The following is a 21,256-nucleotide window of genomic DNA, read 5'->3' on the forward strand; positions in this document are numbered from 1 at the left end:
ACTTTTGATCAGCTGATGAACAGCATACTTCAGTTAAATTGTTGTTTTCAATAAATTGCCTGCTCACAACTTTTGGGCTCTTGTTCCCATTTATTCTTTTTGCACTTTGAAACTCTACTTAGAACCTTCCTAAGATTCAACAGTGCAAAATGCAAATTCATGCAATTTTTTAACTGGTCTTAAGATTTTGATCAGGAGTGTATAATGAGAATAAAATTGGGCCGAGCACAGAGCCCTGGGGAACACCATGGTTTACTTTGGTGCGCACAGATGACTCATCATTAATTTGCACGAATTGGGAGCGATCAGAAAAGTACGATTTAAACCAGTTAAGGGCGGTTCCATTAATGTTAATTAACTGTTTGAGTCTTTGTAATAGAATTTGATGGTCAATTGTGTCGAATGCTGCACTGAGATCTAACAGAACGAGGACAGACACAAATCCCTGATCTGAGGCTATTAAAAGGTCATTAGTGACTTTTGCCAAGGCTGTCTCTGTACTGTGATTGGCTCTAAACCCAGACTGAAAGTTTTCATATATATTATTTTCCTGGAGAAACTCACACAGCTGATTGGCTACCACTTTTTCTAAGATTTTAGACATGAAGGGGAGATTAGATATTGGTCTGTAATTAGCTAAAACCTCTGGGTCTAGAGTGAGTTTTTTGAGAAGGGGTTTGATTACTGCTATTTTAAAAGACTGGTACATAACCTGATGATAATGACAGATTAATTGTATTAAGTAACAAACTATCAATTAGGGGCAGAATTTCTTTAAGTAATTTTGTAGGAATGGGATTTAAAATACAGGTTGTTGGTTTAGAACCTGAGATTATTTTGGTAAACTGATCACAGGTGATCAGAGAGAAGCTGTCTAAGTAATGGGTAGGATTCTCAGCCGTTTCTGAGATCTCTGTTGTTGGGAGGGTATTGGGGCCAATTGAGGGCAGGAGATGGTTGATTTTATTTCTAATAGTTAGAATTTTATCATTAAAAAAGGTCATAAAGATATTGCTATTTAGGGATCGAGGAATACTGGGTTTGGTGGAGGTGTGACTCTCTGTCAGCCTGGCTACAGTGCTGAAGAGAAACCTGGGGTTGTTTTATTCTCTTCTATTAGTCTTGCTTTGTTGAGAGCCTTTTTATATTCTTTAACACTATTCTTCCAGTCTATGAGGTTTTCAACATGGTTGCTGGAGCGCCACTTCCTTTCTAGTTTTCTTGATAATTGTTTTAACTCATTTGTCTGGGAATTATACCACGGAGCTAATTTACTATGTTTGACCTTTTTCTTTTTTAGAGGGGCTATTGAATCTAATGTTAATCGTAATGAGTCTGCAGAGCTATCGACGAGGTGGTCGATCTCAATATATAGGTTTGGGATGACTAGTTAAACAAATTTGAGCACTGAATCATCAAATGATATTCTGTGTAATTCTTATTCTCTGTGATGACTGAACTCTCAGCTCATTTATCTAAAGAGCTTTAGGATTAAAAAAAATACTTATACTTTTGATGATGGACATTGTCCTTGATCTTCTTGTGTTTGGATTTGGCTTTGTTTAGTTGTACTATGTGTTGTGTTCCCTGTTTTATTTCTTGTGTTTTTTTTTGTTTGGCATAGAGATGGGCGATACCAGACTTAACATAAGTTTGATACGTTACAAATATTTTTTGTTGGAATTTTAGAGATACTTTCTGAAATCGTATCTATTTTTTCAAAATAATGATACATTTTCCAACCATAAGTAACACATTTATTGCATAAGCAAATACAAATACTTTAAATAAAAATGTGCAAATAAGGGTACAAATATTTTACAAAAATAGTTTGATTTAATAATAATAAAATAAATGAATGGTAAAATAATATGAAATAATTAAATAAATACATAAAAATATAAATTGTGCAAATTGCACTTTTTAATATTTTACAGGCCACTTCTACTCACTTCTACTTACTTGTGTTGCAGCTGTGTGGCACTTTCTTGTCACAAATAGTGCATCTTGCAGCATTTTTGCAAAAGTTGCACTACCACCACACTGCATTTCCTCGGCCATTCTTTCTTCTCTCTCACGCTCACGTTGAGACTTGAGTTGAGAACACTCACAATTGTTCAATCTGCCCACCCCTAGCTTCCCGCCCCTGTGGTTGTCTGTACCTGTTCCTGGTATTTTTCATCTGTGTTCAATCATTCTTGCCTCCATTGTGTATATACTGTGTGCTTACCTTCATTATGTCATCCTATCCCCTTGTCCCCTGATCATCTTGTTCCTTGTGGTCTGGGAATTTTGTGGAATTTTTTATTTTTGTATCCTGTTTTACTGTAAGTAACTTCGCTGAAATAAAGAGTTCTCTATGAAAACTGTTGGCGGTCTGTGGGTTGTCAAGAGTAGAGGAACACTGTTTCTGGAAAAATATGTTGATATTACATAATCCTATCTTTTTTTCTAAATATGTTCCAATTATGTGAAAAAACACACATATTTGGGTTATAGGATAATTCTTCATTTCAGTGAAGCTTCCCTTATAAAAACGATCATGATTACTCAATGACTATGATAAATGTTAGTGTTATAAACAATAAAATACATTTTATGTACCTGAGGCTTGAAAACCGATCATACTTCCTTATCTTAATCCTGTGAACTCCACAATTTCAAAATTCCAATTTCATCATTATATTGGGTTGGAGGCGACAACTTGGGGGACATGTTCAAACATAAATACACCACTGATACAAATGTATAATTAATGATATCTTCTGTGTAAAATACCCAGAATCCGCTGGTTCCTTATCCAATATCTAAATTGTCTTTAGTGCTTTACATCACGATAAAGTGATTAACACCTTACTTCTTACTCAGTGCAGAAAATGCATCAGTCATTTTTTCAATATTGAGGTAGGAGCAGGTTAAAAAAGCACAAGAATGTTTGAGAGAGAGAGAGGTGTAGACAAGCAGCAGGTGCAGTTGGCTAGGGTCCAAGATTCCTGCAAAACTGAGTCACATGGGTTGATCATTATCTCTCTCACTCTCACGCACACACACATATGTGCGCATGCTCTCTCACACACAGGAATCAGCGTATGATCGCACAAGCCCATCCCCCTCCCTCAGATCTCTCGGGCTCTCTGTCTCTCTTAGCTCGATGCCCTCATTTGCTCCCTCTTTCTCTTCTCTTTACACTCAAACATACATACATACATAAACCCTCACATGTAGTCAATGGCAGTGAGAGTGTTGGTGCAGAGCTACGTTTAAGAAATATGAGGTAAGACCAGCGAAAATTGTAATGGCTGCTTGCAATATTTAAGGCTCTGTGCTACACTTTTCCAGCAGTCTGTTTATCACTGTAAGATTCTAGAATGTGTGTGTTTGTCTCTTTACCACTGCTTATCACAGAGACCCTCGGACTATAATGAATATCTATTCTAGGAGGCTGTCAGGAGCATGATAGGAGGAAAGCAACTCTGATTCCATTCATGTTTGTACAAAAGATCCCCTCCTCTGTCTTTTATACTTCTGGTTTATGAGGTGGCTCAGGTGGTTATTACTGTATCTTTCATTATTCCAAGCATGTTTTCACACTTTAATTTTTCCCCTGCACAGATGAGAGGGAGGACTCTGTTTTAGGGAGCTTACTGCTGCTCAGTTTCCGGATAAGTCGAGTGGAGCCTGCAGATAACATCACCCGCAAGTTTGCCTTTAAGGTTAGTAAGATCCAAGAAAAATTTAATAAGCTAATGGGGAATCATTATTTGATTGTTTTTTATGCACAGTTACTCAAGAACATACTTGAGTCCATATGATTTCAATGTACATGACATACTTTAGTGAGACACTAATAGGTTCTATGTTGGGAATATCCTGTAGTTTGGTTGATTTTAGTTTGTAATATATTTCTAAATAAACAACCAGAAATAATGAAATATTTCAGTGAGAAGAAAATGTTCTAGTTGTAGGTTTGGTTTCCTCAGTGAAAGCAATACCTCATAGAAGCACTGCCCTAACCTTGTGGCCAAATGTGAGTTCTTGCTACAAAAAGAAGGATTTAGTAATGTTTGAACATTTGTTGTTTCTTTGTTACATTGCTGTGGCTTAGTAAAATGTTTTGGTTTGGCTCTGTGTGATTGAATGATCATGGCTGATTTAAATGATGTTAGTTATTACTGTAAAGGTATTACTGTAATAATACAGATCCTGATGAATTGCATCAACAGCCCTGAAAGTCAGGATAGACACAACACCAGCGGCAGCAGCACTCAGCTACATGACAGAACTGTTTGTTAGATCTGAATAAAGATGTGACAATTTAATTTAATGTAGGTAAGCTGAGTTTTAATATCCCAAATAAATCTTAAACAAAGTTTGCCTTGTTTCCCCTTTAACATTAGTATGAAACACACAATTGAATTGAGGAATCTCTGTCACAACTATCTTATGTCTCCCTCTGTGTCCCTGCTCTAACTGCAATCACTGTTTGTCATTACTAGTTTTCTTCTATTTTTAGAACATTTAGTCCTTTTTGTTGTTCACTTTCACTGCATGTCCAGGAAGCTCTTGTCCAAAGTCCAGTGCATGTACCCAGTGCATGTACACAAACAAACACATATGTTTGTACTTTTATCTATGTGAGGACACTATTAGACATAATACATTCCCTAGCTTAACCTAACCATAACCAACACAACTAAAAACTTAACCCTGACTTAATTCTAACCCTAACCCTAAAACCGCGTTTCAAAGGTAAATGTTTCAGAAGGAAAAAATACAAATGAGACATATTGTAAAAGAGGAATATAAGATACTATGACAAGGTCTTTAAATCAAAGTTAGTATGAAGAAGTGATTTGAAAATATCAGATTCTGTCTGAGACTGACAGGTACAACCTCGTCCAATGAAAGTCTTCTCCCATAACCAAAACAGGAAGTTTTATAGGGCGGCTGTGGCTGAGGGGTAGAGTGGTTGTCCGCCACCAACGCGCTGTATAAATACAAAACCATTTACCATATATTTTTTTATAATTTTGATAGAGCCTAGCAAGTTTTTTCACTTGCTTCCAGTCTTTCTGCTACGCTAAAAGACAAACATGAGATTGGTAGTCATTTACTAACCCCTACATTTATATAAAGTTATATTAACAGTATTCAAAAACAAGACAAAGTTTCTTAAACTGAAACTCATGTGTTAATAATTAAATGTATGTAGAGGATGGATACATTTATCAGAATATAGCATATTATATAATCCTAAAAAATTAAAATTCATGTTTGGGTGTAAACATGGTGATATTGTGCTGTCATTGAACATGGCCGATGATATTTATGACATAATAACGTTAAATATTTCACCTAAAATAAGAATAAGTTATCACATTATAACTTGTGTTTAACTTATCTGCTTCCCAGTTATTCAAAATCATAAGTCTTCAAAAAAGTTAATTTACTTCTGTGGCTGTTCTAGTTCTAACTAAATGGTCGGCAGATTGATCCCAATTCCATAATGGACAATATTTTTTAGCAAATGTTCATTTCCTTTACATTTTGACTATTGCATACTAAAAACTGCAAAAAAAATTACATTATTCATAATTTTCTAAACAGCATGCGAGGACACACTCGGTAAATTTCCACTGCTATGCGGATGACACCCAGTTATACTTATCAATAAAACCTGAACAAAGTAATCAATTAACTAAACTTCAAGCATGTCTCAAGGACATAAAAACCTGGATGACCCGCAATTTTCTCTTATTAAACTCAGACAAAACAGAGGTTATAATACTTGGCCCCAAACATCTTAGAGATACATTATCTAATGATATAGCTGCGCTAGACGACATTGCCCTTGCTTCCAACAAAACAGTCAGGAACTTGGGATTGATCTTCGATCCTGATTTATCCTTTAATAGTCACTTAAAACAAATTTCTAGAACCGCCTTTTTCCACTTGCGTAATATCTCAAAAATCAGACATGTCCTTTCGCAAAAAGATGCAGAAAAACTAGTCCACGCCTTTGTTACATCGAGACTGGACTATTGTAATTCATTATTATCATGCTCCAGCAGTAAGTCGTTAAAGACTCTACAGCTTGTCCAAAATGCCGCAGCACATGTCCTGACGAGATTAAAGAAAAGAGAGCACATTTCTCCAGTATTAGCATCGCTACACTGGCTTCCAGTTAAATCTAGAATAGAATTTAAAATTCTCCTCCTCACCTTCAAGGCCCTTAATAATATAGCGCCTTTTTACCTTAAAGAGCTCTTAGTACCTTATAAACCCACTAAAGCACTCCGCTCCCAGAATTTAGGCCTACTTGTCGTCCCTAAAGTCTCTAAAAGTAGAGTAGGAGCCAGAGCTTTTAGCCATCAAGCTCCTCCGCTGTGGAATAAACTACCACTTTCAGTTCGGGAGGCAGACACCATCTGTTCGTTTAAGAGTAGGCTCAAAACCTTCCTTTTTGATAAAGCTTATAGTTAGAGCTAATTAGTGCGGCAGAACGTAACTTGTTCTATTTTATGACACATGACAGCTTCTTTTTCCAGCTTCTCCTTCCTCTTCTCTGGAATCCCTTTGCTTTATCAACTGCAGATCCAGGGCCTCTGTGGCCGCACCATGGATTGTGGTTTGTTGATCGTGCACCGGGGGTCGTGGTGGTGGACCCAGTGTTGTGGATTCTGTGTCGTGTGGGCTGATTGTGGTGGTGGTGGCGGACCCTGTGTCGCTGTGTCGCGTTCGGCGGCGGCGGCTCGTGGTGGGTGGCGGGTGACGGTGACTGAGGACTGGAGTGGCGTTCTGGTCTGGATGGTGGATCGTGGTCCTGCTGGTTGCTGACCATGGACTGTGATTGCAGCGGAACTGCCTGGCATGTCATGTTGGGGTTGTCCTTTGGGATGTTTACCCTCATCAAATGCTGCTAGAGACTTTAATCTTTAATCTTGAAGACTTTAATCTTGATGATGTTTTCCTGCAGGTGGCATCTATTGCACTTCTGTCCGTCCTGGGAGAGGGATCCCTCACATGTGGCTCTCTCTGAGGTTTCTACGTATTTTTACCCTGTTAAAAGGGTTTTTTGTAGTTTTTCCTTACTCTTGCTGAGGGTTAAGGACAGAGGATGTCACACCCTGTCACACCCTGTAAAAGTTTTTTGTTTTTTTTTACTTATTTTTTATTTGGTTTTCAACAAAACAATATGCATATCCAGACAGTTACTTTCTTTGTCCATTTTTCAACTGTGTACAATACTGTTATACATGGTATTCAAGTATAGCATGCAATGCATAGAAAAAACAACAAACATCAAACCATGCTCACTCCAAGAGAGAAAAAGGGGGGATAAGAATAGATGATTGATTACATACATAATATATTAAATTAAACAAGGAAAGAAAAAAGAAAAACAAGTAAATGAAAATAAAACTAGGGATAAAGTAATAGTTATTGTCCACTCCAGAATTTAGTATCATAGGTGCTATATATGCTTTTCCGAGAGGATGGTTTATGATGTACATTGCTCCCAGTAGTGCTATTGTGGGGTCTTGTGGGATGTCCTGTTGGAATATCTCTTTGAGGGCATCAAAGATAAAATATTACTTCAAAGTTAATCAGATCATAATCATTTCAGCTTAGGAAATAGGTAGTACACATTAGCCTACACTTCTCTATGACACTGTCTGTTCTAGTAAAGTTACAAGGCTATGATTTATTTATATTTAATAAAATAATTCAGTGAAGTGTGCCTTAGATTAACGATGTAAACACTGAAGGTAGCAGACACGTTAATTTTCACTGTAACACATTACAACACTACTCTGAATAAAGAGCTTTAGGACACGTAATGCTCCTTTGAACAGCTGATCTTACAATGCAGATATGACCTTAAATACTCAGGTTTCAGGTGATCACAGTAAATCTGTTACTCAGAATATTATTCTGAGTAACAGATGTCGGAGTGTGGCGGTAATATCTGATGTTCGCATCGAACAGGAGATATACTCCAACCGTTGATGCTGTGTTTACCTTCCGGGCTAGTGCTGCTAAGCTAACCACCTGATACAAAGAGACCCTGCGAATCACTTTGAACACATCTAAATAAAATACTAAACGTGACTTACCACAGAAACGGGAGCGTAGACGTCGTTAACGTGTCCGTCAGGAGAACAAGCAGAACATCACACCGTGTTAATCAATCTCATGTGAGTGGAAGCCCCGCACGGTCTCAAGAGGGGCGTTCAAGGTAGCTCCACACAGCAGCGCGCTCACTGTGACACACGTGAATTTCAAACATCTATATCGCTTAAACGAGGTAGTTAAAAACAAATTCACCCCCCTCAGAGTTGTCATGAAGAAAGAACTTAACGATTGAGACTAAAACCAAAGTTTGAGCAATGCTGTGAACAGGTTTAATTCTGCTCTAAAGTTGAGCATTTTAACATGGGAAAAGTGACAGCGATTTCGTTTGTCATGGTGAGCTGATGAACTTTGATGCCACGCCATTAACAATCCACATTATGAAAAGCCACAGTAATCGTATGCCTACATTATCAATGTCTTGAGACCCATTTGACAAAGTTTGACATGGTTTCGCAAAGTGGATGAGGAGGAATGCTTCAAAGTGTAAGACGTAGAAAAAACAAGACATTTGCTGTTGCCACCAGGGGAAACTGTGATTTTAAGTCACGATTTCTGTACAGATGTCTTCAGGTCGCGACTCTGGTCTTCTGTGTATAGTTTGGACTTGATTGGACAAAATATGTCCAAGATACAGGAGCCCGTGTTTTGATGGCGTTTAATCAAACTTTGAGGCCACGCCACGGTCACACCGTCTGAGTAGAAATGTATCTTTTAATAACTTTTTATCTCCATCTTGTTGTGATGACACTCATCTCAAATTTAAGTTGATGTGATGAAAGCCCTACCACAAGTGCATCAAAGTAAGAGTGTGGAATATGGGCAAAATGGCCTCCAAATTCAAAATGGCGGGCTTCCTGTGTGGTGTAGCATATCTGTTCAAGAGACTTATTTCTTTGTCATGAAAAGACACATGTCCCTATGTATTTTTGTAGATGCAGACCAATCGTAGTGCCGGGGCTGCCCTTTAGGGGGCGCTAGTCAGTTATTTTGCCACGCCCATTCCTTAAATCCATCTGAATATCCTGGGGGGGGGGGCTGTTGACACACACATGTAGTTTGAGGGAGATGGACCCATAAACACGGAAGTTAAAGCGTTTTCGTGTGTCATGGCGAGCTGATTGGACGCCCCGCCACAGTCAGACGGTGTGGCGAAAAGTTTTTTCTTTGATAACTTTAGATGTTCATTTTGTTGTGATGACAGTCGTCTAAATTTTAAGTTGATCTGATGAAAGCTCTACGAGAAGTGCATTAAAGTAAAAAATTATGGAATATGACCAAAATAGTCACTAAATCAAAAATGGCGGGCTTCCTGTTGCGTTTTTTATAATGCTCCAAGAGGCTTTTTTGTACATCTGGTGATGATACACAACTGTCTTCAATTTCGTGAGGATCAGTGAATGCTAAATGAGGTGCATCTCCGTAAATTAGGGGCTCTCCGTTGGTGGCGCTGTTGAGCCATTTTGGCACGCCCACTTCCAAATACCCCAGAATACGTACATTTTCACGACTTTCTAACTTACTGCAAACTTTTACAACTTTTTGAGCATGGTAAAACCCTCAAAAAGCCAATTCATTAACGACACAGCAAAATAACAATAAAAGGAATAATAATAATCATTTCAATTTCAATAGGTCCTCTCACCGATTTCGGTGCTCGGGCCCTAATAATAATCATTTCAATTTCAATAGGTCCTCTCACCGATTTCGGTGCTCGGGCCCTAAATAATCATTTCAATTTCAATAGGGCCTCCCACCGATTTCGGTGCTCAGGCCCTAATAATCATTTCAATTTCAATAGGGCCTCCCACCGATTTCGGTGCTCGGGCCCTAACTAGGGCTACGTTGTAGCACTAACGGGCCCGAGCACAGGCAATTTCAAGTCTGTTGCGGTCGGGGAAGAGAGAGCGATCGATGACCAAGCGCACGTCTCTGCCTTGCGTGCATTTTAAGCTCTGCAGCAAGAATAAACGCTTCACTTCCTGTAGCCAGCAGGTGGCGCTATGATTTTAAGTCTTGGTGTCTTTGTAGATGTCATCAGGTCGCGACTCTTGTCTTACATGTCTAGTTTGGAGTCGATGGGACCAAATATGTCCAAGATACAGAGGCTTGTGTTTTGATGGCGTGTGATCAGACTTTGACTCCACGCCATGGTCAGACGGTGTGACGAAATGTTGATTTTTTTTGATAACTTGATGACTTCTACTAAATCATGCTCTTGTTGGCATCTGTTCCTTGTTCCAAGTGGTTGGGGGCAATCAGTTTCATTTGCAGGCAGCTAATTTTCGTCTGCAATAGACAAATGACAGTAACTTTTAAAGCTGAATTTGTGTGACAAGATGTATCATGTGATTTTTTTTAATCGTTCAATAAATGCAGTGTTTTAAGCAGTGATGTATTACAGCAGTGTTGTTGCGCTCATATTCATCATATGGCATCGTTCGTGATGGTGAGTCCTAATGTTGTCAATAGATGTAACATAGGCTACGGAGCCGCATGCAGCTCTTCAGCCCCTCTGCAGTGGCTCCCTGTACAGTGCATGTTGCGCATATTGTTCTCGAATGGTGAACTTAACGAATCAGTTCTTTCACATGATGAACGTGAGTGAATGTAGCATTCACGTTCATTTTTTAAATAATCATCGTATCAGGCCATCATGAAATACCAGGAGCGGGTGAATGTGTGTGTGTGGGTGCGCGCTCCCAGATAGTGGACACACACACAGATCCGGGGCTCCGCCCCCCGCCCTGAGCTCACTCGCTCAGAGAGACACAGTGAGATCGGAGCTCGTTCACGTGGAGCAGCCTCTCAGTGACTGACCGGCTGCTTCTCAACAGTGGAAACAGTGAAAACAACGAGTTTCTCTGGTCTCAGCTGATCAGAGATCATCGCCTAAGCTTCTTGATCAGAGCAGAAGCTGCAGGTGGTTTGTACCGATCTGCAGTTTCTGTGTCGGCCTCCAGTCTGACCTGCTCTCACGCTTTGTTTTAATATTTCAGCAACTAAAATATGCGTCACATCCTATTACGTCCCAGCGCTCTTCCCTGCAGGTCGCTAATCTATAGTTCCGACCCCCGGCCTCGGTAAACTAATCATGGATAAATCCCAGAAAAGAAAAGTCTGGGAGGAAAATAGAGTTTAATTCTGCGTGGACAGATTAATTTGCTTTCACTGCCACCGATGCTGTCTTACATGTATGCTTGATATGTGGCGAGGAATTAGCAAACAATAAGAAATGTAACGTTGAAAGATATTTCCAGAGAAAGCTCACAGCATCTGCTGAAAAGTACCAAGCTGGAGATGAGGAAAAAAAGCTGAGTTCTGTGTTTAGTTTAATCCAAACTAGGCCCACACATGTATTTTGTTCTCCAATTCATGAGAGTTTGGTGTTTTCCTATTTTGTAACAGGTAAAAATAGCAGTTAAATGTCAACAGTTTTTTATATTGTCGTTCTATTATTTAATAAATGCAACAAACTATAGTTTTTATATATATTGTATATCTATATATATATATATATGTATATATATAACTTTATAACCTGTGTTATCAAATATGTTGTGCGGCTCCAGACAGATTTAAATTGGGGGAAGAGGGGACAAAATGGGTCTGTCAGGAGTAACAATTTGAGCCTTGATCAAACTATGGTCTTAGGATGCCCTCTGGTGCCTTAATATTGGCGCTGCAGGTGAAATTCAATATTAAGTCACTAGAGAGCAGTGTAGGACCATGAACTACAGACATGGTGTTTTCATTTTGTTTATCAAATTTATAAGCCTCACCACGGTCACACAGATTGATGAAAAGTTTAAATTTTGATAACTTTAGATCTTCATCTTGTTTTGTACACATGCATCAAATTTTTACGTTGATTTGATGAAGGCCCTACGAGAAGTGAGTCAAATTGTAATACTAACAAAAACAAGACATTTCCTGCTGCCCCCAGGGGGCGCTGTCCTTTTAAGTCATGATTTCTAGGTAGATGTCTTCCGTTCGCGACTCTTGTCTTATATGTGTAGTTTGGAGTCGATTGGACCAAATATGTCTGAGATACAGACGCTCGTGTTTTCATGGCGTTTCATCAAACTGGGAGGCCACGCCACGGTCACACGGTGTGACGAAAAATCAATCTTTCAATAACTTTAGATCTCCATCTTGTTGTGATGAGACTCAAGTAAATTTTAAGTTGATCTGATAAAAGCTCTCCGACAAGTACTTCAAAATGTAAAATGTACCAAAAACAAGACATTTCCTGTTGCCACCAGGGGGCGCTGTGATTGTAAGTCACAATTTCTGCACCGATGTCTTCTGGTTGCGACTCTTGTCGTATGTGTCTAGTTTGGACTCGATTGGACAAAATATGTCTGAGATACAGAAGCTCGTGTTTTGATGGCGTTTTCATCACATTTTGCCGCCACACCACAGGCACACGGTATGACGAAAAGTTGTTTCTTTGGTAACTTTAGATCTCCATTTTGTTGTGAGGACACTCATCTAAATTTTAAGTTGATCTGATGAAAGCTCTGCTACAAGTGTATCATAGAAAAAAACATGGAATATTCCCAAAATGGCCACTAAATCCTAAATTGCTGGCTTCCTGTTGCGTTTTTCATAATGCTCCGAGTAGCTTTTTTGTGCGTCTGGTCATGATACACAACTGTCTACAAAATCGTGAGGATCAGTGAATGCTAAATGAGGTGCTTCTCCGTAAATGAGGGGAAGCTCCGTTGGTGGCGCTGTTGAGCCATTTTGCCACGCCCATTTCCAAATACCCCAGAATACGTAAACTTGCGCACATTTCTAATTTACTGCACACTTTAGAAACTTTTTGAGCACGTTAAAGCCCTCAAAAAGCCAATTCATTGAGCGAAGAAAAATAATAATAACTAGGGCTACGTTGTAGCACTAACGGGCCCGAGCACAGGCAATTTCAAGTCTGTTGCGGTCGGGGAAGAGAGAACGTTCGATGACCAAGCGCTCGTCTCAGCGTTGCATGCATTTGCGCACTGCTGCAAGATAAACGCTTCACTTCCTGTAGCCAGCAGGTGGCGCTATGATTTTAAGTCATGGTGTCTTTGTTGATGTCATCAGGTCGCGCTTCTTGTCTTACATGTGTAGTTTGAACTCGATTGGACCAAATATGTCCAAGATACAGAAGCTTGTGTTTTGATGGCGTTTAGTCACATTTTGACGCCTCGCCACGGTCACACGGTGTGGCGAAAAATTGATCTTTCAATAACTTTAGATCTCCATCTTGTTGTGATGACACTCGTCTAAATTTTCAGTTGATCTGATGAAAGCTCTCCAAGAAGTACTTGAAAATAAAAAACATGGAATATGGTCCAAATCGAAAATGGCGGGGTTCCTGTTGCGTTTTTCAAATTGCTCCGAGCGCGTTTTTTGTGCATCTGGTGATGATACACAACTGTCTTCAATTTCGTGAGGATCAGTGAATTCTAAATGAGGTGTTTCTCCATAAATGAGGGGAAGCTCTGTTGGTGGCGCTGTTGAGCCATTTTGCCACGCCCATTCTTTAAAACCATCTGAATATCTTCAAGGGAGGGGGGCTGATGATACACACATGTAGTTTGAGGGAGATGGACCCATGAACACGGAAGTTAAAGCGTTTTCGTGTGTCATGGCGAGCTGATGTGACGCCCCCCACAGTCAGACAGTGTGACGAAAAGTTGTTTCTTTGATAACTTTAGATCTCCATCTTGTTGTGATGACACTCGTCTAAATTTTCAGTTGATGTGATGAAAGCTGTACGAGAAGTATATCAAAGTAAAAGATTATGGAATATGACCAAAATGGCCACGAAATCGAAAATGGCGTGCTTCCTGTTGCGTTTTTCATATTGCTCCGAGCGCGTTTTTTGTGCATCTGGTGATGATACACAACTGTCTTCAATTTCGTGGGGATCAGTGAATGCTAAATGAGGTGTTTCTCCGTAAATGAGGGAAAGCACCATTGGTGGCGCTGTTGAGCCATTTTGCCACACCCATTTCCAAATACCCCAGAATACGTCAATTTTCACGAGGCCCATAATCTGCTCTATAGATGTTGAATGCATTCTGTAGTGAGAACACATTCAAGCACATGTCCTACACCTCCATGAGAGGGGGGAGGGGTGAGAAGGGGGAGGGATGAGAGGGGTGAAAGGGGGTGGGGTAAGATGGGGGCGGGGTGAGAGGGGGGCGGGGCCTTCAAAACAGGTTGATCTGAGGAGGTCTGTTTTAGACAGAGTATAAAGGTGCTGTTTTAAATTATCCTTGGGGTATTTTTACCAAAATATTTTACAGACATTTCATTAAGAACCCAAGGAACCATATCAACTGTGGTGAAATGGAAATAATATGTCCCCTTTAAAGCGAATATGTCCCCTTTAAAGCGTTTTCGTGTGTCATGGCGAGCTGATTTGACGCCCCGCCACAGTCAGACGGTGTGTCGAAAAGTTGTTTCTTTGATAACTTTAGATCTCCATCTTGTTGTGATGCCACCCGTCTAAATTTTAAATTGATGTGATGAAAGCTCTCCGACAAATAAATCAAAGCGCACGATGTACAAAAACAAGACATTTCCTGATGCCACCAGGGGGCGCTTTCCTTTTAAGTCATGATTTCGAGGTAGATGTCTTCCGGTCGCGACTCTTGTCTTATATGTGTAGTTTGGAGTCGATTGGACAAAATATGTCTAAGTTACAGAAGCTCGCTTATATTGGCGTTTAGTCGAACTTTGAGACCTCACCACGGTCACACGGTATGATGAAAAGTTTAAATATTGATAACTTTAGATCTTCATCTTGTTTTGTAGAGTCTCATCTAATTTTTAAGTTGATCTGATGAAAGCTCTCCGAGTAGTACATAAAAACATAACACGTCTTAAAAACAAGACATTTCCTGTTGCCACCAGGGGGCGCTGTGATTGTAAGTCACAATTTCTGCAGTGATGTCTTCTGGTCGCGACTCTTGTCGTATGTGTCTAGTTTGGACTCAATTGGACAAACTATGTCTGAAATATGGAAGCTTGTGTTTTGATGGCGTTTCATCAAACTTTAACGCCACACCACGGTCAGACGGTTTTGTTAAAACGTAATCCTTCAATAACTTTAGATCTCCAATTTGTTGTGATGACGATCGTCTAAATTTGAAGTTGATCTGATGAAAGCTGTACGACAAGTACATCAAAGAAAAAATATGGAATATGACCAAAATGGCCACTAAAGTCAAACTGGCGGGCTTCCTGTTGCGTTATTCATAATGCACTGATGGACTTTTTTGTGCATCTAGTCATGATACACAATAGTCTTTGTTTTTTTTGAGGATCGGTGAATGCTAAATGAGGGGCTTTTCCGTAGGTGGCGCTCTTGAGCCATTTTGCCACGCCCTTTTCAAAATACTCCAGAATACGTAAATTTAAGCCGCCTTCGAATTTACTGCAAACTCCTACAACTTTTTGAGCACATTAAAGCCCTCAAAAAGCCAATAAGTTTAATCGGAAAAAAATAATAATAATAATAATAATAATAATAATAATAATCATTTCAATTTCAATAGGGCCTCCCACCGATTTCGGTGCTCGGGCCCTAATAATAATCCTTTCAATTTCAATAGGTCCTCTCACCGATTTCGGTGCTCGGGCCCTAATAATCCTTTCAATTTCAATAGGTCCTCTCACCGATTTCGGTGCTCGGGCCCTAATAATCCTTTCAATTTCAATAGGTCCTCTCACCGATTTCGGTGCTCGGGCCCTAATAACTAGGGCTACGTTGTAGCACTAACGGGCCCGAGCACAGGCAATTTCAAGTCTGTTGCGGTCGGGGAAGAGAGAGCGATCGATGACCAAGCGCACGTCTCTGCCTTGCGTGCGTTTTAAGCTCTGCAGCAAGAATAAATGCTTCACTTCCTGTAGCCAGCAGGTGGCGCTATGATTTTAAGTCATGGTGTCTTTGTAGATGTCATCAGGTCGCGACTCTTGTCTTACATGTCTAGTTTGGAGTCGATGGGACCAAATATGTCTAAGATATAGAAGCTTGTGTTTTCATGGCGTTCATCACACTTTGCCGCCACGCCACGGTCAGACGGTGTGTCAGAAAGTTGTTTCTTTGATAACTTTTTATCTCCATATTGTTGTGATGACACTCATCTAAATTTTTTGTTTGATCTGATGAAAGCTCTCCGAGAAGTACATACAAATAGAACATGTACCAAAAACAAGACATTTCCTGCTGCCACCAGGGGGCGCTGTCATTTTAAGTCAAGATTTTTGTGTTGTTGTCTTCAGGTCGCGACTCTTGTCTTACATGTGTAGTTTGGAGTCCATGGGACCAAATATGTCTGAGATATAGAAGCTCGTGTTTTGATGGCGTTTCGTCACACTTTGACGCCCCGCCACAGTCAGACGGTGTGGCGAAAAGTTTTTTCTTTGATAACTTTAGATCTTCATTTTGTTGTGATGACAGTCGTCTAAATTTTAAGTTGATCTGATGAAAGCTCTACGAGAAGTGCATTAAAGTAAAAAATTATGGAATATGACCAAAATAGTCACTAAATCAAAAATGGCGGGCTTCCTGTTGCGTTTTTCATAATGCTCCAAGAGGCTTTTTTGTACATCTGGTGATGATACACAACTGTCTTCAATTTCGTGAGGATCAGTGAATGCTAAATGAGGTGCATCTCCGTAAATGAGGGGCTCTCCGTTGGTGGCGCTGTTGAGCCATTTTGCCACGCCCATTTCCAAATACCCCAGAATACGTAAATTTTCACGACTTTCTAACTTACTGCAAACTTTTACAACTTTTTGAGCATGGTAAAGCCCTCAAAAAGCCAATTCATTAACGACACAGCAAAATAATAATAATAGGAATAATAACTAGGGCTACGTTGTAGCACTAACGGGCCCGAGCACAGGCAATTTCAAGTCTGTTGCGGTCGGGGAAGAGAGAGCGATCGATGACCAAGCGCACGTCTCTGCCTTGCGTGCGTTTTAAGCTCTGCAGCAAGAATAAATGCTTCACTTCCTGTAGCCAGCAGGTGGCGCTATGATTTTAAGTCATGGTGTCTTTGTAGATGTCATCAGGTCGCGACTCTTGTCTTACATGTCTAGTTTGGAGTCGATGGGACCAAATATGTCTAAGATATAGAAGCTTGTGTTTTCATGGCGTTCATCACACTTTGCCGCCACGCCACGGTCAGACGGTGTGTCAGAAAGTTGTTTCTTTGATAACTTTTTATCTCCATATTGTTGTGATGACACTCATCTAATTTTTTTGTTGATCTGATGAAAGCTCTCCGAGAAGTACATAAAAATAGAACATGTACCAAAAACAAGACATTTCCTGCTGCCACCAGGGGGCGCTGTCATTTTAAGTCAAGATTTTTGTGTTGTTGTCTTCAGGTCGCCACTCTTGTCTTACATGTGTAGTTTGGAGTCCATGGGACCAAATATGTCTGAGATATAGAAGCTCGTGTTTTGATGGCGTTTCGTCACACTTTGATGCCACGCCACAGTCAGACGGTGTGTCAAAAAGTTGTTTCTTTGATAACTTTAGATCTCCATTTTGTTGTGAGGACACTCGTCTAAATTGTAAGTTGATCTGATGAAAGCTCTGCTACAAGTGTATCATAGAAAAAAACATGGAATATTCCCAAAATGGCCACTAAATCCTAAATTGCTGGCTTCCTGTTGCGTTTTTCATAATGCTCCGAGTGGCTTTTTTGTGCGTCTGGTCATGATACACACCTGTCTTCAAAATCGTGAGGATCAGTGAATGCTAAATGAGGTGCTTCTCCGTAAATGAGGGGAAGCTCCATTGATGGCGCTGTTGAGCCATTTTGCCACGCCCATTTCCAAATACCCCAGAATACGTAAATTGTCACGACTTTCTAACCAACTGCAAACTTTTACAACTTTTTGAGCATGTTAAAGGCCTCAAAAAGCCAATTCATTGCGCTCCGCGAAATAATAATAATAAGAATCACTTCAATTTCAATAGGTCCTCTCACCGATTTTGGTGCTCGGGCCCTAATAACTAGGGCTACGTTGTAGCACTAACGGGCCCGAGCACAGGCAATTTCAAGTCTGTTGCGGTCGGGGAAGAGAGAGCGATCGATGACCAAGCGCACGTCTCTGCCTTGCGTGCGTTTTAAGCTCTGCAGCAAGAATAAACGCTTCACTTCCTGTAGCCAGCAGGTGGCGCTATGATTTTAAGTCTTGGTGTCTTTGTAGATTACATCAGGTCGCGACTCTTGTCTTACATGTCTAGTTTGGAGTCGATTGGACCAAATATGTCCAAGATACAGAGGCTCGTGTTTTGATGGCGTGTGATCAGACTTTGACTCCAGGCCATCGTCAGACGGTGTGACGAAATGTTGATTTTTTTGATAACTTGATGTCTTCTACTAAATCATGCTCTTGTTGGCATCTGTTCCTTGTTCCAAGTGGTTGGGGGCAATCAGTTTCATTTGCAGGCAGCTAATTTTCATCTGCAATAGACAAATGACAGTAACTTTTAAAGCTGAATTTGTCTGACAAGCTGTATCATGTGATTTTTTTAATCGTTCAATAAATGCAGTGTTTTAAGCAGTGATGTATTACAGCAGTGTTGTTGCGCTCATATTCATCATATGGCATCGTTCGTGATGGTGAGTCCTAATGTTGTCAATAGATGTAACATAGGCTACGGAGCCGCATGCAGCTCTTCAGCCCCTCTGCAGTGGCTCCCTGTACAGTGCATGTTGCGCATATTGTTCTCGAATGGTGAACTTAACGAATCAGTTCTTTCACATGATGAACGTTAGTGAATGTAGCGTTCACGTTCAGTTTTTAAATAATCATCGTATCAGGCCATCATGAAATACCAGGAGCGGGTGAATGTGTGTGTGTGGGTGCGCGCTCCCAGATAGTGGACACACACACACATCCGGGGCTCCGCCCCCCGCCCTGAGCCCACGCTCACTCGCTCAGAGAGACACAGTGAGATCGGAGCTCGTTCACGTGGAGCAGCCTCTCAGGCTGCTTCTCAACAGTGGAAACAGTGAAAACAACGAGTTTCTCTGGTCTCAGCTGATCAGAGATCATCGCCTAAGCTTCTTGATCAGAGCAGAAGCTGCAGGTGGTTTGTACCGATCTGCAGTTTCTGTGTCGACCTCCAGTCTGACCTGCTCTCACGCTTTGTTTTAATATTTCAGCAACTAAAATATGCGTCACATCCTATTATGTCCCAGCGCTCTTCCCTGCAGGTCGCTAATCTCCCACCGATTTCGGTGCTCGGGCCCTACCTAGGGCTACGTTGTAGCACTAACGGGCCCGAGCACACGCGATTTCAAGTCTGTTGCGTTCAGTGAAGAGAGAGCCATCGACGACCAAGCGCACGTCTCTGCCTTGTGTGCGTTTTAAGATCTGGAGCAAGGATAAACGCTACACTTCCTGTAGCCAGCAGGTGGCGCTATCATTTTAAGTCATGCTGTCTTTGTAGATTTTTTCAGGTCGCGAATCTTGTCTTACCTGCCTAGTTTGGACTCACTTGGACCAAATATGTCTGAGATACAGAAGCTTTTGTTTTGATGGCGTGTTGTCAAACTTTGACACCAGGCCACGGTCAGACGGTGTGGCCAAAAGTTGTTTTTTTGATAACTTTAGATCCTCATCTTGTTGTGATTTTTTGTTGATCTGATGAAAGCTCTACGACAAGTACATCAAAGTAAAAAACATGGAATATGCCTAAAATTGCCACTTAATCAAAAATGGCGGGCTTCCTGTTGCATTTTTTAATAATGCTCCTTGAGGCTTTTTTGTGCATCTGGTCATGATACACAACTGTCTTCATTTTCGTGAGGATCAGTGAATGCTAAATGAGGGACTTCTCCATAAATGAGGGGCTTCTCCGTTGGTGGCGCTGTTGAGCCAATTTGCCACGCCCATTTCCAAATATCCCAGAATACGTACATTTACACCACTTTCTAACTTACTGCAAACTTTAGAAGCTTTTTGAGCACGTTAAAGCCCTCAAAAAGCCACTGAAGATCAAACCATATTATTCATCCGATATGTGAGAGAGTGAAACCTCTCCACAGACTCGGGGAGTGTTCACAGGGATAAGCCTGTTAGCCTGTTAGCCTGTTAGCTCAGGTGAAGCCGAGCAGGCAACAGGCTCGGAGCTGGAGTCGTGTTACGCATTGTTCGAGTCGAGTTGCTAGGCAGATTTCATGAGATACATCTGAAACTGCCCCAGCTCCGCTCCCCCACCCAATGTTAACTTCGGCCTGTGTGGTTCACGCTCATTGGGTTTCCATGGCAACGATCTTAAGCTTGGGCAGCTGCGCCCAGAGCAGAGACGGACGGCAAGAGATAAGCTCATTTCACAGAGCAAGCACACAGACAGAAACACACACGAAGCAATTGACTCCAAAACAAGACTATAATGCTTGTATGTATAGTTTATTCACACACACATTCACGCTACTGTGCGTGTACAGATGTGTGTACATCTGTACTTTGTGTACTGTGCCACAAAGTACAGATGTATTGAGCTTTCTGCACAACAGTGCCATCTGGCTCTGGTGGGGCAGTGCCCCACGTGGTCCTAATGTAGAAACGCCACTGAACTGCTTCACAGCTATCGTTGTCTACACAGATACTGTTGAATTATATGTCCATTAAATGCAAGCATTGAGACAAATGAGATGGTTATTTTGATGTTTGTGAATATATTATGATAATATATTAATATCCTACCACTAACTAATGTGAGAAGCAGTGTAAGCACAGTCTCTTAATCCCTAGGTGACACAATTTGTGCCTTGATCAAACCATAATCTTACACTGTCCTCTGGTGACTTAATATTGCCATTACAGCTACCAGCTACAAGTGTTTTCATTTGAGTCTTCAAACTTGAAGCCACACCAAGGTCACACGGTATGACGAAAAGTTAAAATTTTGATAACTTTAGATCTTCATCTTGTTTTGAAGAGACTTATCTAACATCTGTGTAGATGTCTTCGATCGCAACTCTTGTCTTACATGTCTAGTTTGGAGTCGATTAAACCAAATATGTCTGAGATACAGAAGCTCGTGTTTTGATGGCGTTTCATCAAACTTTAACGCCACACCCGGGTCAGCGAA

The 21,256-nt window shown here is 40.7% G+C and overlaps 1 protein-coding gene across 1 annotated transcript in view; it reads left to right on the forward strand.

The window, feature by feature from the left end:
- plekha6 (pleckstrin homology domain containing, family A member 6) overlaps positions 1-21,256 on the forward strand; it is a 103,694-nt gene that overhangs the window by 8,643 nt on the left and 73,795 nt on the right. The window contains exon 2 of the mRNA XM_053429644.1: positions 3,613-3,713. Coding sequence (XP_053285619.1) covers positions 3,613-3,713 — 101 coding nt within the window. The remainder of the gene's footprint in view (positions 1-3,612; positions 3,714-21,256) is intronic.

Source organism: Pleuronectes platessa, chromosome 2, assembly GCF_947347685.1.
Source record: "Pleuronectes platessa chromosome 2, fPlePla1.1, whole genome shotgun sequence".
NCBI lineage: Eukaryota > Metazoa > Chordata > Actinopteri > Pleuronectiformes > Pleuronectidae > Pleuronectes > Pleuronectes platessa.